Source organism: Muscardinus avellanarius (genome assembly GCF_963383645.1).
Source record: "Muscardinus avellanarius genome assembly, chromosome: X".
Classification (NCBI taxonomy): domain Eukaryota; kingdom Metazoa; phylum Chordata; class Mammalia; order Rodentia; family Gliridae; genus Muscardinus; species Muscardinus avellanarius.
In genome coordinates, this window is record NC_137792.1 from 6399412 (window position 1) to 6414202 (window position 14791).

Below are 14791 nucleotides of genomic sequence, written 5' to 3' on the forward strand. Positions count from 1 at the left end.
TGGCACATGCCTGTAATCCCAGCTGACTGGGCAACTGAGGCAGGAGGATTGTGAGTGTGAGGCCAGCCTGAGCAATTTAGTGATACCCTGTCTCAAAATAAAACTTTTAAAAAGGCTGAGGATATACTTCAGTGGTAGAGTGTTTACTTAGCATATGTGAAACCCTGGGCTTGGTCCTCAGTACTGCAAATATATTAGGGATATATATATATATATATATATATATATATATATATATATATATAATATAGCCCAAGTAACAATTACATAAAGTAATTCAGGAATTACCTAAAGTACCTTCAGGAATAACAAATGAGATGGCCAGTCATATGTGATTGAAAATAAAGTTTAACCACCATTGCTAACTTAAAGGTAATCTATGCATGTTGAAAATTTTGCCCTCAATAAACATCCCTGGCACATTCCTGTGAAACATGGACATATTTGTAATCAAATGCCTTTTATAGAATATGGGAGCCTACATTCTTAAGTCTTTATAAAGATAAACTTTCTCTGAATCAAATTCTATTTGTAATTCATTCATGAAACCCAGCAGATTCTCAGTGTTAAATTAACAAAACAAGAACTTACTTAGCAAGTTCAAACATTTCCACAATGATTGCAGCTCACAAAGTTTATTTGCCCTGTAAACATTGCAAAGACTGGAAGAAACTTGAGAAGGGAGGTGTAAGAGCCTGTTTGAAAGGCCTTGCTTAGATTTCAGGTGCGTATTCAAAATAGCACCCACAAACTCTGCATCCAGGTGAGTCTCCTGTGCTGTGGGAATATTGCTATTCAGCCCACTTTGTCCCTCTGGCAATTGGAAAGCACCACCTCCCTCTTGAAACCTCCCAGCAGGCAGATGTTTCCATGAAACATTTTGTTAACTTTCAATTACTTAGCAAGCACCCTGGTCCACATATACATACTCAATAGCCCACCCCACCCTATACATTTCCCTGAAAATAAATCAGATTTGAATCTTGAAGGCCTGTTGCGATCCGTCATTAGAAGACCAGATCCGTAGCAATTTACTTTCCTTCCTAATGAAAAAGTTTTGTCACACTCCCTCTTCCCAGCAAGAAAATCATCTTTCTAGTTTGTCCCTTGTTTCCAGCTGGTCGCTAGCCAAGACAGTGTCACACCCGGCTGATTCAACATGTCAGCTCCCTTTTCTCTCCTCAGCTCTCTGCGCTGCAAGCCAAGGTCCACTATCTCAAGTTCCTCAGTGACCTGCGACTCTATGGGGGCCGTGTGTTCAAGGCAACATTAGTGGTAATTGCTGTTTTCTTGTTTTTTTTTTTTTTTCCTCAGAAGTCATAGAACCTATAAAATGTCACTGCAGAGGCTGTCTTGAATGGGCTGCCTGAAATGGCAAAAGCCAATCAGCTGTGAATCTTTTTCAGTCTTCATTTCTAGTCAACTTTGTCACAGTCTCTGAATAGCCAAAGAAATGTTAAACTCTATAATGCCATTGCAGAATGCCCTAGAAAAAGAAAAATGAAGGGAAAAAATCCAAGAGAATCAATGGACTGTAAAAATAGCCACCTTTTAAGTCACTAAACTGAAAGTTACTTTCACCCTAAAAAAGAAAGGCCCCACACCCCATCACTTTTTAAAAGTGGTACTATTAATATTTTGTGATTAATATATTGTGTTAAGATAACATATAATATTATTTATAATTTATCAGTCTCAATTCAGTAAATTATTCTAATTGGATGATATAGTACAATATGACCCAGATATACTTTCTAAAGAAAATAGTCTAAAACAGTCTCTCAGGTTCAACAGAAGCCCAGGGTTTTAAATATTTTGTCAACATCTCTTTCTCAGCAGGCAGAAAAGCGCTCAGAAGTGACTCTTCTGGTTGGGCCCCGGTATGGCATAAGCCATGTCATAAACACCAAAACCAATCTGGTGGCTCTTTTAGCGGACTTCAGCCATGTCAACAGGATTGAAATGTTTACTGAAGAAGAGAGCTTGGTGAGGGTAGAGCTCCACGTGCTAGATGTGAAGGTAAGCCCTTCAGATGTTGTCACGTGGCCATGGTTTGAACAGCTCATTTCAGATAACACTGCTAATATGTAGAATACAGGCAAAGTTAATGTGTGCAAAGGATCATAGATGGGATGTGCTCAGAAAAGTACCCACCCAACTCAGGCCTGAGGGCATTAGTCATCACTAAATAGCAGTTTGTTTTGGGAATAAGTTGCTATACTTCTCTGGGCTCGATTTCTTCATGCCTACACGAGAAAGCAAACTATTAGCATTTTTAGGTTTCTCTGACTCTAGAAGATAGAGTCATAGAGAGTAGGGGAAGTTTTTTTTTTTCCCAACAAACTTTCTAGAATATATGACTCACATGGAGTCAGTGAGATATGATACAACTTTCTTTATGATTCCCCCTTTTGGTTGGGTTGGGTCCATATGTGATTTCTCCCTTGCCAAAGCTGGGTGTTTTAGTTTGTCTTCTCATGCTATTGCAATTGGTACTCGCTAAACACCTTGTCCCTACGAACATGATGGCTATTTCATTTAAAGAGACTAAGATTGTCTACCAAATGCTGAACTTTATCCTCCAAAACAGAAGTTAGTCAACAGTCCAGATCTCCATGCCCCCACCTTCTTTTCCCAGTAAAGAGGATTCATTGGCTTTTGCCTCCATTAATGTACCTAGTGTTTCTATGGAGAGAAAGGACTGGACCCAAAGGGAGACAGTACCTCCAGGAAGGAGATGGCATCAGCTAAGGGTAGGGTGCTCTGAGAACAGTTTAGGAACACACAGCCCTACCTCTGTTCCCCCCAGGGTGGCATGGGAAGAATAATCAAGGGTCAAGGACATTGTGGGAAAGGGTTTTTGTGAGCACATGAGAGCACATCGATATGCTCCGCACCAGGAACAGATGATCATGAAAGTAAGTATGTGGAGCTCAGACACATGAGCAGTGGGCCAGAGCATTTCATGGGCTGAATCCGAGGGCCCCAGGTTACTTCACAGCAAGCTGAAATTGTGAAGATAGATTTGGAATGCCTGTCTTAGTCCAGGACCGGTGATGCTAAGAGAAATAGCTCCAATGTGGGAAAATGACAGAAGAAAGGATGAACTGTATGTTATCACTACAGCCATGCTGACAGTGATAAACTGTTCTAAGTAGAAATGGGTGGTGAGATGCTACTAGTAGTGTCCTGCTTATGTTGAATAAGGGTGGGGTGGCTTGGAGGTTGAGGGGTGACCTCTATTGACATATAAGGAAAGAGTTCAACAAGGTGTTCAGGGACTTTGTATGGGAAGTTCTATTCCCCGGAAAGATCTATTGAACCTGGCTAGTGTCCTGGCTAGTGTCCTGCTCCTAGAAGTGACAGTAGAGACCTATCATCACATTGTCTCTGCCAGTCTCTTGATTTCTGTTTTTTGTTGCTCACTTATTTCTCTCCTACATTCTCCTTCATCCAGAACACACTTTTCCCAACTCAGTAAGAAAAAACTGCTCCAACAATACTTCCTTACCTACATGCTTAAGATATATGTCCAATTATATATATATATAGTTTTGGCAAGGCCTTTTTCCAATTCTCAGCTTAAGGTTCAGAAAGCTGAAAGTTCCTGCTTTCAGAAGCACCCTTTTCCTGGATTTTTTTGAAACATTTTATTCTGTCTTAGCAGAAATTTTCATTAAATATTCTTCCATAAGGCTGTGTGTGTTATCTCTGAATTTTTCTTCCCATTTCTATGTCTCCAATGCAATGTTTGCTCAATACCTTTTTTTCATTGCATGATTATAAATGCAGCTATTGATAATTGAAGGAGGATATTAAAAAAGAATGCCTTTAACCAGATTTCTTTTACAGCCAATCACACTCCTGATGGAATCATCAGATGCTATGAACTTGGCCTGCTTGACTGCTGGATACTACAGGCTGCTAGTAGACTCCAGGAGGTCGATATTTAACATGGCCAACAAGAAAAATTCAGGGAGCCAGGAGACAGGTATTTTCTTTCTAAAATCAAGAAACACTGGCCTCTCACCATCACTACCACCTCTACTTCTTCCACATCTCACCTGAAAATGATAACAAGGATGTTCTTTACAAAGTTAAAATTGAAATGATTCATGCATGTCATCCTGGAGGCTAAGACAGGAGGACCACAGGATCCAGACCAGCCTCTACAAATTAAAAAGCCCTGTTTCAAAATAAAATATATATATATATATATATATATATATATATATATATATATATATAATACGGCTGAGCTGGGCATAGTCATGGACGCTTGTAATCCCAAAATTTGGGAGACTGAGATTGGAGGATCACAGTTCATGAACAGCCTCAGCTACTTAGGCCCTTTGCAACTCAGTGAGACCCTGTTTCAAAATAAGGAATAAAAAATATGGCTGGGGTATAGCTCAGAGGTAGAATTCCCCTGGGTTCCATTCCCAGTACTGCAATAAAATAAAGTAAGGCTGGCAGAGAGGTCCTATCTCATAGATAGAATGCCCCTGTATTCAATCCTCTGTACAAAAAATAAAATTATACTCACAAGAAAATCTCATGTTCAAACATAACACAAAATCCTTCAAATACATCTGGTATTATTTAATTGTTAAAAATGAACATGCTGATTTTCCATCACAGTTGACATGTCATGTGAAAATGTCAGGTGCTTCCTTCAAGGGCAATAATTCTATTATTTATGGATACAACAAATATCTTTATTCTAGAAATACATTTTAATATGTAGGTACACACAGACTTACATGCAGTTCATTATGATTGCTTAGTAAATGGAAGCAAATATAAATAGGAGGCCAGAGAGAAGGAGAGACAGAAAGAGAAATGACAGAGCATGTTAAAAATAATTTTGCCTTTCCAATCAAATGAATCTGTTTAATCCAACTCCACCTTGAAGCACATGTGTTTTAGAATTTCTCTAAGCTGCATTTCATTTATATAGTTGGGATTGAAAACTCAGCTTACAATTTAAGGGTTGGAGGAAAAAATCTGTACAACACTTAAAATGATGATCAATATTTCTACTAATAGTTGACTGTGGCAAAAAACTCTGGTCGAAAAAAATCAAGAATGAAAGTGATTGAAATATAGAAGGGAGAAGAAGACAGAAGATGAGGCAAAACAAGTCCCTAAAAGACACAAGTGATTAAAAACAACTAGAGTACCCAGGCACAATAGAAAATGCCTATAATCCTAGTACTTGGAAGTCTGAGATAGGAGAATCACAAGTTCGAGGCCAGCTTGGGTAATCTAACTTAGTGAAACCCAGTTTCAAAATAAAAGAAGGGGAGTGTATATCAGAGTATCAGAGGTAGAACACCCATGGGTTCAATTTCCATTATTATTATTATTATTATTATTAGAGGGGAAAGGAGGTAGTAAGTGTATACAGGTTTTAGTGCTGAATATTTTATAAACAAATGTTTCTATTGAGCTAGGATATATTTTTTGGTGGTACTGGGGGTGAAATACAGGGGCTTTTCTACTTCTAGCCTATACTCCCAGACCTATTTTATACTTTTATTTGGAAACAGAGTCTCACTGAGTTGCTGATAGCCTCACTCAGTAGCTGAGGCTGGCTTTGAACCTGTGCTGGGATTACAAGCATGTGCCACCATGCCCAGTAAGCAAGGATATTTAGAGCAATTCAATGATGATCTTTGAAATTCCAAAGAACAATACAGCAATTTATCACAGCCCTTTCACATTTAAAATCCAGTTTGAAGCCTTGGTGGCGCACACTTGTCATCCCAGCATTCGGGAGGCTGAGACCAGAGGATCGCAGTTCGCAGACAGCCTCAGCTACTTAGTGAGGCCCTCTGCAACTCAGTGAGACCCTGTTTCCAAATAAAGAATAAAAAAGAGGGCAGGGGTGTAGCTCAGAGGTAGAATGCCCCTGGGTTCCATCCCCAGACCTGCAAAGAAAAAATGAAAAAATAAAATATAATCCATTTTGAGACTTTTATTTTCAAATTTTAAAAGTTTATCTGAAAAATAAAACCCACTTCCCAATGGACTGTTAAAATTGTACAGGTGTAGGAAGAAAACCAACCCCATTATTCTAAAAATGGTTACAGTAACAAGGGTCTCAGTTCTTTCCGGTTTCTGGCCATCTGTAATATAGTATCCATTAAATCTGAGAGACAAAAACTTGATTGCAAAAAGATTAGAAATGTAGGGGAAGAATGGAACTTGAGCCTCTCAGTGGTTTCTTCTAGTTATATACAGCAGGGCATGCGCTTTAAATACCTCTCCCCACTCTGAGAGTTAGTAGGACTTACAAGGAGATATAGCACACCCCAAAAGGAAACAGGTAGACTTCAGGTGAACAACAGCCTGGAACTTAGCATCCTCTAGTGGCTGCAAGCATTCCCTTCTATTTAGAAACTGCCAAAGTTCTGCTGAGATATGGAAATATGAAGAGCAAAGTCCAGGGACGTCAGTTCATCCTCAGCCTGCTGGTGATTGAACCACAGAATAGGTCTCAGTTCCCACCCCAGATCCTTCCATATCTCCAGAAACATTCCAGGAAGCCAAATCGGTATATCCCCTGGAAGGAAGCCAAAACTGAACGTGTATTTTCTTCTCATCTCAAATGAGATACACCTTAGTCAAGCTCTCTAAGAGGGAACTATAAGCTTTCATTTGTTTTCCTTCATTTTGAAAATTTTAGAATCCCTAATCCCACTTATCTGTGCTTTACTAGACTTCAGGGGGGATATTAATAAGTACCATTACTTTGCTTTTAGCCTCCTGACCTATTCAGTTTTCTTTTTAGTCTAAATCAGGAGTTTTTCCTTGTGTGGGGGAGAGAGTACTTAGGGATTGGACCTGGGGAACATTCTGCCTCTGAGTTTCACCTCCGCTCTATTTTATTTTTTATTTTGAAAGAAGGCCTTGCAAAGTTGCTGAAGCTGGTCTCAAACCTGCAGTTCCCCTGCGTCAGCCTCTGGAATCCTGGGATTATAAACATGTGCAACCCTGCCCAGATGGAATTACTCTTGTCAATTTATCCATGGACATTAGATTACTTTCCTAAGGCCACTTCTAACAAATTATCACAAATATGGCAGCTTAAAATAATGGGAAACTTCTAGATCGGGAGGCTAAAGTCCAAAACCAAGGTGTCTAAAATCAAGGTGCTCCCTCCATCGGATCTTGGGAAGGTCCCTTCATTGCCTCTCCAGGCTTCTGGTGACTGTCAGCGATCCTTGTGGCTGAGTCACTCCAGCCTTTGCCTCTGTGTCACATGACATTGGCCTTTTCTTTGTGTGAACCAAAATTCCCTCTACCTTTCTCTTCTAAGGGCATTTGCCACTGGATTTAGGGACTGCATAGATATTTCCAACTGAATAAGATCTTGATTTTGCAAAACTTTTGTTCTAAGTACAGTCACATTTCCAGTGAGGCTGTATTCACAGTGTGGACATATCTTTGATGGCAGCCGTTCAACCCATAAGCTCATTTGTTTATGCATCATCTCTGACTACTTTCATTTAGAAGAGCAGAGTTGAGTAGTTGCTCTATTGAACATTTGGCCTGCAAAACCTAAACTATTTTCTATCTGGTCTTCTCTTGCCAGAAAATGTTGCCAACACCTGGTCTGTACCTAGAGCCCACAATACAACTTTGCTCAAATGCTCTCCCTCCTGGTATTAATCCACCCTCCCCCACATACACATACATACAATACACACACATAGCCTGTCAGAACCTATGCTGTTATTGATAAAATAATGTTGAACCCCATTAGGTAAATCAATTATAAGACATAAATATGACAAATATATAACTCAGTGCCTTCAAAATTTTATCTTTTTTGCTGTTTATGAAAATACATATTATTAATAAAATGATTCTGAGCACTATTAAGCATTAAATTCATTGTATAATTTTTTGAGGAGGACCACTTTGCTAAAGCCAATTTTCTTTTCTATATATCTTGTATATGTGAACAAATGGAAGAATGGTAGAGGCAAAATTTTTGTCAAAATGTTGCTTCTGGGATCTACAAAGTGGTATTGACAGAATGACCCAGTTCCCTGTCTTGTTAAATATCTGAATAAATGTCCACATGAAAATTCAATTATTAAAAGACCCTTGAAGAGCAAACAAAACAATATTTAAATTAGAGATTTGCAAATGCAATTCATGAGAAGCATCAAGCAATTCTTTATCATACCATGATACAAACAAGTGAAATGAATCTAAATATTAACTATGCTTAGAAATAAAAAAGAGAAGTATATTACCTATGAGTGTTCCTCCCTATGTATCAATATGCACACATACACATATATACAGGCATGCATACTGACATTTATACATGAATAGATTACATCTGCAAGGATATAAACAGGCTGAAACTCGAGGTACATTATTTATTTAGTTTCACAGGAAATGTGATAGAAGTGTGAAAGTCCTTGGCTTTCTTTTAACACTGTGAGGGGAAAAAAGTACAGTATCTTTCTCTATAATTCTGAATAAGAAATCCCTGTGCCTGGAGCTTACATTGCTGAATACCATATTTGGAAAGTCAAATGATTGTATTTACACAATAATACCATGAACCATGAACGTTGAATTAAGAAACACAGACAAGCCCCTCCCATACCCCAAATCAAATATCATAGTAATGGGTCTTCCCATGATTCTTTCTCTTTAGGGACTGAAAATAAAGGAAAGCATAACCTCCTTGGTCCAGATTGGAACTGTATGCCCCAAATGACCACCTTCATTGGCGAAGGGGAACAAGAAGCCCAGATAACATACATAGATTCAAAACAGAAGATGGTCGAGATCGCAGACAGCACCATGTGTCCAAAAGACCACCGGCACTTGTATATAGATGATGCCTATAGTTCAGATGAACTTAACCAGCAGCTGACCCAGCATGGTGATGCTCCCTGTGAGGCAGACTATAGAAGTCTAGCTCAGCGGTCCCTGATGACCCTCGCAGGACCAGAACCTCTAAAGAAAGCACAGGAATCTCCGAGAGGAGCTAAAGTGTCCTTTATTTTTGGAGATCTCCCCTTGGATGATGGTATCAGTCCCCCAACTCTTGGCTATGAAAGACTGTTAGATGAGAGTCCAGAAATGCTGGAGAAACAGAGGAATCTCTACATCAGCAGTGCCAATGACATGAAGAACCTGGATCTCACTCCAGATGCGGAGAGCATCCAGTTTGTGGCAAATTCAGTTTACGCAAACATAGGTGATGTGAAGAACTTTGAGGCTCCAGGGGGGATAGAGGAGCCCCTCTTACATGACATCTGTTATGCAGAAAACACCGATGATGCAGAAGATGAGGATGAAGTAAGCTGTGAGGAGGACTTGGTGGTGGGCGAGATGAGCCAGCCAGCCATCCTCAACCTGTCTGGGTCCAGCGACGACATCATTGACCTCACGTCCCTGCCCCCTCCGGAAGGTGATGACAATGAAGATGACTTCCTCTTACGCTCCTTGAACATGGCCATCGCTGCCCCTCCACCTGGCTTTCGAGACAGTTCGGATGAGGAGGACACTCAGAGCCAGGCGGCTTCCTTTCGTGAGGACAAGGAGCCAGGCAGCAGCCTGCAAAACGATGAGATCCCAGTGTCCCTCATTGATGCTGTGCCCACCAATGCCGAGGGGAAGTGTGAGAAGGGACTGGATAACGCTGTGGTTTCCACCCTGGAAGCTCTAGAAGCTCTTTCTGTGTCAGAAGAACAGCAGACCAGTGACAATTCAGGTTCTTTCACGATTGTTACATTTATTCACTGATAAACGTGTCATCCCATCCTTTCGAGCCATTTGTCCTTGGAGTCTTATTATGTGGTGTTCTCCATTTCACGCATATCCCATTTTATAAATATGCCGAGCTACCATCATGGGTTTTTGTGTATGTGATTTCCTTTGTTTTTGTTTTGGTTGTTTTTTTTTTTTTTTTTTTCATATGGCACACACCCCCCTACCCCATTTCTGGAACAATTGTACAATAAACTCAGAGTTTTTACTGAAAAGGGAAAACAATTTAATAATAATGAGTCCCATGTTCTTACATGTCTCCAAGTGCCTCTGATGCATCTATTAATTGCCTCTTGTTTTTCACGGCATGCAGGTGTAGCCATCTTGCGGGCTTATAGTCCTGAGTCCTCATCAGACTCAGGCAATGAAACTAACTCCTCTGAAATGACTGAGAGTTCTGAGCTGGCCGCAGCACAAAAGCAGTCAGAAAGCCTCTCCCGCATGTTTTTGGCCACTCACGAAGGCTACCACACCCTGGCAGAAGAGCAGACAGAGTTCCCCACCTCCAAAGCTCCCCCAGGGACCTTGCCTCCAAAGTCCTCCCATGGCCTGGCTGCTCGTCCAGCGACTGACCTCCCACCCAAAGTTGTGCCTTCCAAGCAGATACTTCACTCAGACCATATGGAGATGGAGCCTGAGACCATGGAGACCAAGTCAGTCACTGACTATTTCAGCAAACTGCACATGGGGTCGGTGGCATATTCATGTACCAGCAAAAGGAAAAGCAAGGTGGCCGAGGGAGAGGGCAAAGCCCCCCCAAATGGGACTGTACCAGGAAAAAAACAGCAGGGAACCAAAACGGCAGAGATGGAAGAAGACACCAAAGGGAAATTTGGTACCGTATCTTCTAGGGAGGGTCCACACCTGAGCACTTTTAACCTGGAGAGAACTGCCTTTCGCAAGGACAGCCAAAGATGGTATGTGGCCACTGATGGTGGTGTAGCGGAGAAGAGTGCACCAGAAGCAGCAACCGGGCAAGCCTTTTCCAGAGCGTCCGGTCTCGGGGCAAGGGAGGCTGAAGGGAAGGAGGAAGGGGCTCTTGATGGTGAAGCCAGTAACATTTCAGGACTTGGCCAAGGGGACCGCTTCTTAACAGATGTGTCCTGTGTGTCTTCAGCCAAAAACCTAGATAACCCAGAAGATGCCGACTCACCCACCTGTGACCACACCTCCAAGCTTCCAGAGGCGGAAGAAGGTGTGGCCCACCTTTGTGATTACCACTTGGCCAAGAGGATGTCATCATTGCAGAGTGAGGGCCATTTTTCTCTACAGAGTTCGCAAGGCTCTTCAGTGGACACAGGCTGTGGCCCAGGCAGTGGCAGCAGCACCTGTCCCACTCCTGTGGAGTCGCCCCTCTGCCCCTCCATGGGGAAGCACTTGATTCCAGATGCTTCTGGGAAAGGCATGAGCTACATTCCTTCAGAGGAGAGAGCTGCTGGCCTTCCCAACCACGGAGCCAACTTTAAGGAACTACACCCTCAGACAGAAGGGATGTGTCCACGGATGACAGTGCCTGCTCTGCACACAGCCATTAATGCCGACCCCTTGTTTGGCACTTTGCGAGATGGATGCCATCGGCTCCCCAAAATTAAGGAAACCACAGGTACAGCAATGATGCGTTTTGCATTAGACACCAGGAGCACATAAACCCTATTTATAACTGAATTAAAAATAGAGACAAAAAGTGTCCCAAAACTGTTAAATGGCAATGATAGCTAATAAGCTGTGAAGTGTAGAGGTCTGGACCAATGGTGAAAATCGCATGTGATCTGTCTAATCTTGCTCTGATCTCACTACATTTGGAATGAGATGGCACAATATTTGTTGCCTAATTCTTAATGCAAACTTTTAGCAAGGCCCGATGGGACTTGTAGTTACAAGGCAATAGCAATTTGAAACATGTAGCAGTTTGATTTCCTTCTCATGATATCTCATTTCTAGATTTTTCCATTTTGGTACTGAACGACAATAAAGGATAATAGAAGTCAGAGAGAATAGAGGGATTCAGAGAGATCATTTGCCTTTCAGCAATCTTATAGATTCCCCCATTCTCTGGACAGCTCCAGAGAATCACCCGAAACATCTTGCATACCTCACTGTTAAGAAGATTTTGGGGTGTATATGATGAGCTGCTTTATTTCCCCACAAATAATAAAACCAGCTGCAGATAGAACAAGGATTCAGTTCACCTTGTACATTTACCTTCCCCATTCAAATTACATCAATAGTGTCTTTTTCATATAAGTCAATAGATAATTAGTGTGCTCTTTTATTGGTTAATTACTATTACCCTTAAAAAATCTTAAAGATTTTTTTATTTTCCCAAATCCCACCCTTAGCTTTGCTTGCACTGAAAAAGCTATCTATGAATGAAACCTAACTAATCCCCTAACTATATCTTTTTCTGTAAATTAATTAAACCACACTGTTTAATCCTTTGTGGTTTTTAAAGAGCTTTCACTGAAGTTACCTCTTGCTCCTGTTCACATGACAGCTTTTCTAAGAAAAGCTGAGAAACCTGCAAACCCCTATACCAGGAAAACCTCATACCTCATGCTGTCCTCTTAAAAAGATCAGCTGAGTTAATTTGCATTAATTAAATTAGGTCACTCCATTAGAGAAAAAAGGGTAACCAATGCCAGGATTAACCCAACTCCCTTGAAGTGAAATATAAACATCTTAAACATGCTTGAATAATCTATATATAGGATTGTGTTTTCTACCTGTGTGTCCAAACTTTGATTAGTAATTACTGGAAGCAGGGCAGTTCATGATATACCATTGTCTTCCAGAAAAAATGAGACTTCAAGACAATTCCAAATGAATCAGCAACTCCAGTAATAATAGCTTCCAGTATTTGTTGCATTCATTGAAATGGAAATCTGTTACTAGTTATCGGGAGGCAGTCTTTGGAAAGCAGGGGCGCCCTGACATATGGCAACCCTTCTTGAATGCATCTTTGGGAAAGAACAGACATCAAGTTAGAGATGTAGTGAAATGGCCACCCTGGAGATGCTTAATGAATCTCTCTGTTTTTCTACTACCCCTAGTGTAGCTTTCACAGAGCCTGGGAAGGAGAGACGAGGAGGCATGCCTTCAGCTTGGTCTCAACATCCTCAAGTTGATCCCATCCTGCTACCATCAAACATTCACTCGGAATCAAAGGTGCCAATTCCAAATCAAGACCCTAATGATTTCTCCCAAGCAAACCAGGCATACGGAGAGGTTGTGAGCTGGCGGCCGCCAGACCTGAAAGGGGGGAGCCTCAGGACACCCCCCAGCCAGAGTGTTCTCAGGCATAGCAGCAGCAGCATCCTCTCAGGACCCACAGGGTTGGAGACCTTCCGAGAGAGAATCAAGGGTACAGTCAGCTTGAAGTATCCCAATATCACAGAAGCACAGGAGGCCAGTTCGGAGAGGCGAGCAGAACTCCCCCTGGGGAAGAAGCTCACCAAGAGTTTTTCCCAAAACTCTATGCACTTCAGCCCCGAGGGGAAGCTTCACAAAAGGTCCCCAGTGGCTCATAAAGACTCAAAGCTGTATAGGACATTACCCTTGCGGAAGCCAGAGGGCAGCAATTGGAGATGCCGAGGACCTTTCAGCTACTGTTTTCTGAACCGAGGGCAGGATGAAGATGGTGATGAGGATGAAGAGGAGGGAGAGGCCACCCTCCAGGTCTCTTGCCTCTATCGACCACAGATGACTCAAGCCATGTCAGGACCAAGCAGCCCGTCCTTGGCTGTTGAGATTTGGAAACAAGGAGGGGAGCTATCCAGAGAGTCAATGCTGAAAGTCTGGGCAGAAGACCTGAGTGGCCCAGATGACTTGGACTTTAGCAATCTGGCTTTTGATGCCCGGATTGCAAGAATAAGTGCCCTAAAGGAGAGCACATATGCAATGCCTGATGGGTTCCTTGCGGCCCAAAATGATGCCAATGAGCTGCTCTGTCTCATCAGGGTGACCAAGGGGAAGAGAGAGGAGTCACGCCCTGAAGCATATGACCTTACACTTTCTCAGTACAAGCAGCTGTTATCCATTGAGTCCAGACAGTTGGGAAGTGCCTGTAGGAAAATGGCAATGGCCGAGAAAAGCCCAGAGGAGATGCTCCTAGCTATGACTTCCAGCTTTCAAGTGCTCTGTTGCCTAACAGAAGCTTGCATGCGATTAGTTAAAGTTGTGAACTCAGAAACACAGCAGCAGGAAATCGTAGCGAAGATCAATGAAGTGGTAATAAACTACATTTGTCTCCTGAAAGCTGCTGAGGCAGCCACTGGAAAGAATACTGGGGATCCTAATATTGGACTCTCGACGCGACATTCAACCACCATGGCCGCTCTCGTAAGCACACTAACACGTTCTCTCAAGATGCTTTTAAATAAATAAATATGAAAGTCACGTCATAATCTACCTTTGCAAAGCCATACATGAACTTTTATTTACTTTATGTGTACGATGAACAGACGTCTCCTTTCTTCTCTCTGTATATTTTGTTATTTTATATAAAATAGGAGATAAAAGTTACATTGATGAAATGTTGAAATGTCCTAATCAGATGTATTCTGTTTATATTATACATATTATATATAATACATGTAAAAGAAATATACGAGAAAGTGATGACCTTTGGCTATTTTTGGTATAGTCAAAACTCCAGGTATATGATGTAAAATTTTAAATTCTACCACGTTAGAGCGAAACAATGAATCCTATCTCCTTTCCCTCCAAGCAGACACTTGGATACCATATTACTCATATTTAGAAGTAAAAACCAAAAGAAAATAATAGAAAAAGAATTACAATGTATATAAGCAGTACTTATGTTTTAAAATTGTGATTTTAAGCATTGGAAATAGTAAAAGACATTTAAAATTCAAGAAGCTATTATAAATTATTAGAAAATATATGTAATAAATTAATTTTTGCTCCTAGTGTTTGATTATTGGATGCTTTCTTCCAAGAATCTCACATATTTAATTTTGGTTTATGC

At 41.3% G+C, this 14791-nt stretch overlaps 1 protein-coding gene across 3 annotated transcripts in view; it reads left to right on the forward strand.

Annotated features, from left to right (window-relative positions):
- The window catches only part of FRMPD4 (FERM and PDZ domain containing 4), a gene marked incomplete at both ends in the record, with an annotated part of 883159 nt that extends 868972 nt beyond the window's left edge, over positions 1-14187 (forward strand). For all 3 annotated transcript variants that reach the window (XM_080718734.1, XM_080718732.1, XM_080718733.1), the window contains 6 exons: positions 1186-1275; positions 1837-2019; positions 3853-3991; positions 8684-9748; positions 10118-11407; positions 12860-14187. In XM_080718734.1, the coding sequence (XP_080574860.1) occupies positions 1186-1275; positions 1837-2019; positions 3853-3991; positions 8684-9748; positions 10118-11407; positions 12860-14187 (4095 nt within the window). The remainder of the gene's footprint in view (positions 1-1185; positions 1276-1836; positions 2020-3852; positions 3992-8683; positions 9749-10117; positions 11408-12859) is intronic.
- Positions 14188-14791: the final 604 nt, after the last annotated feature.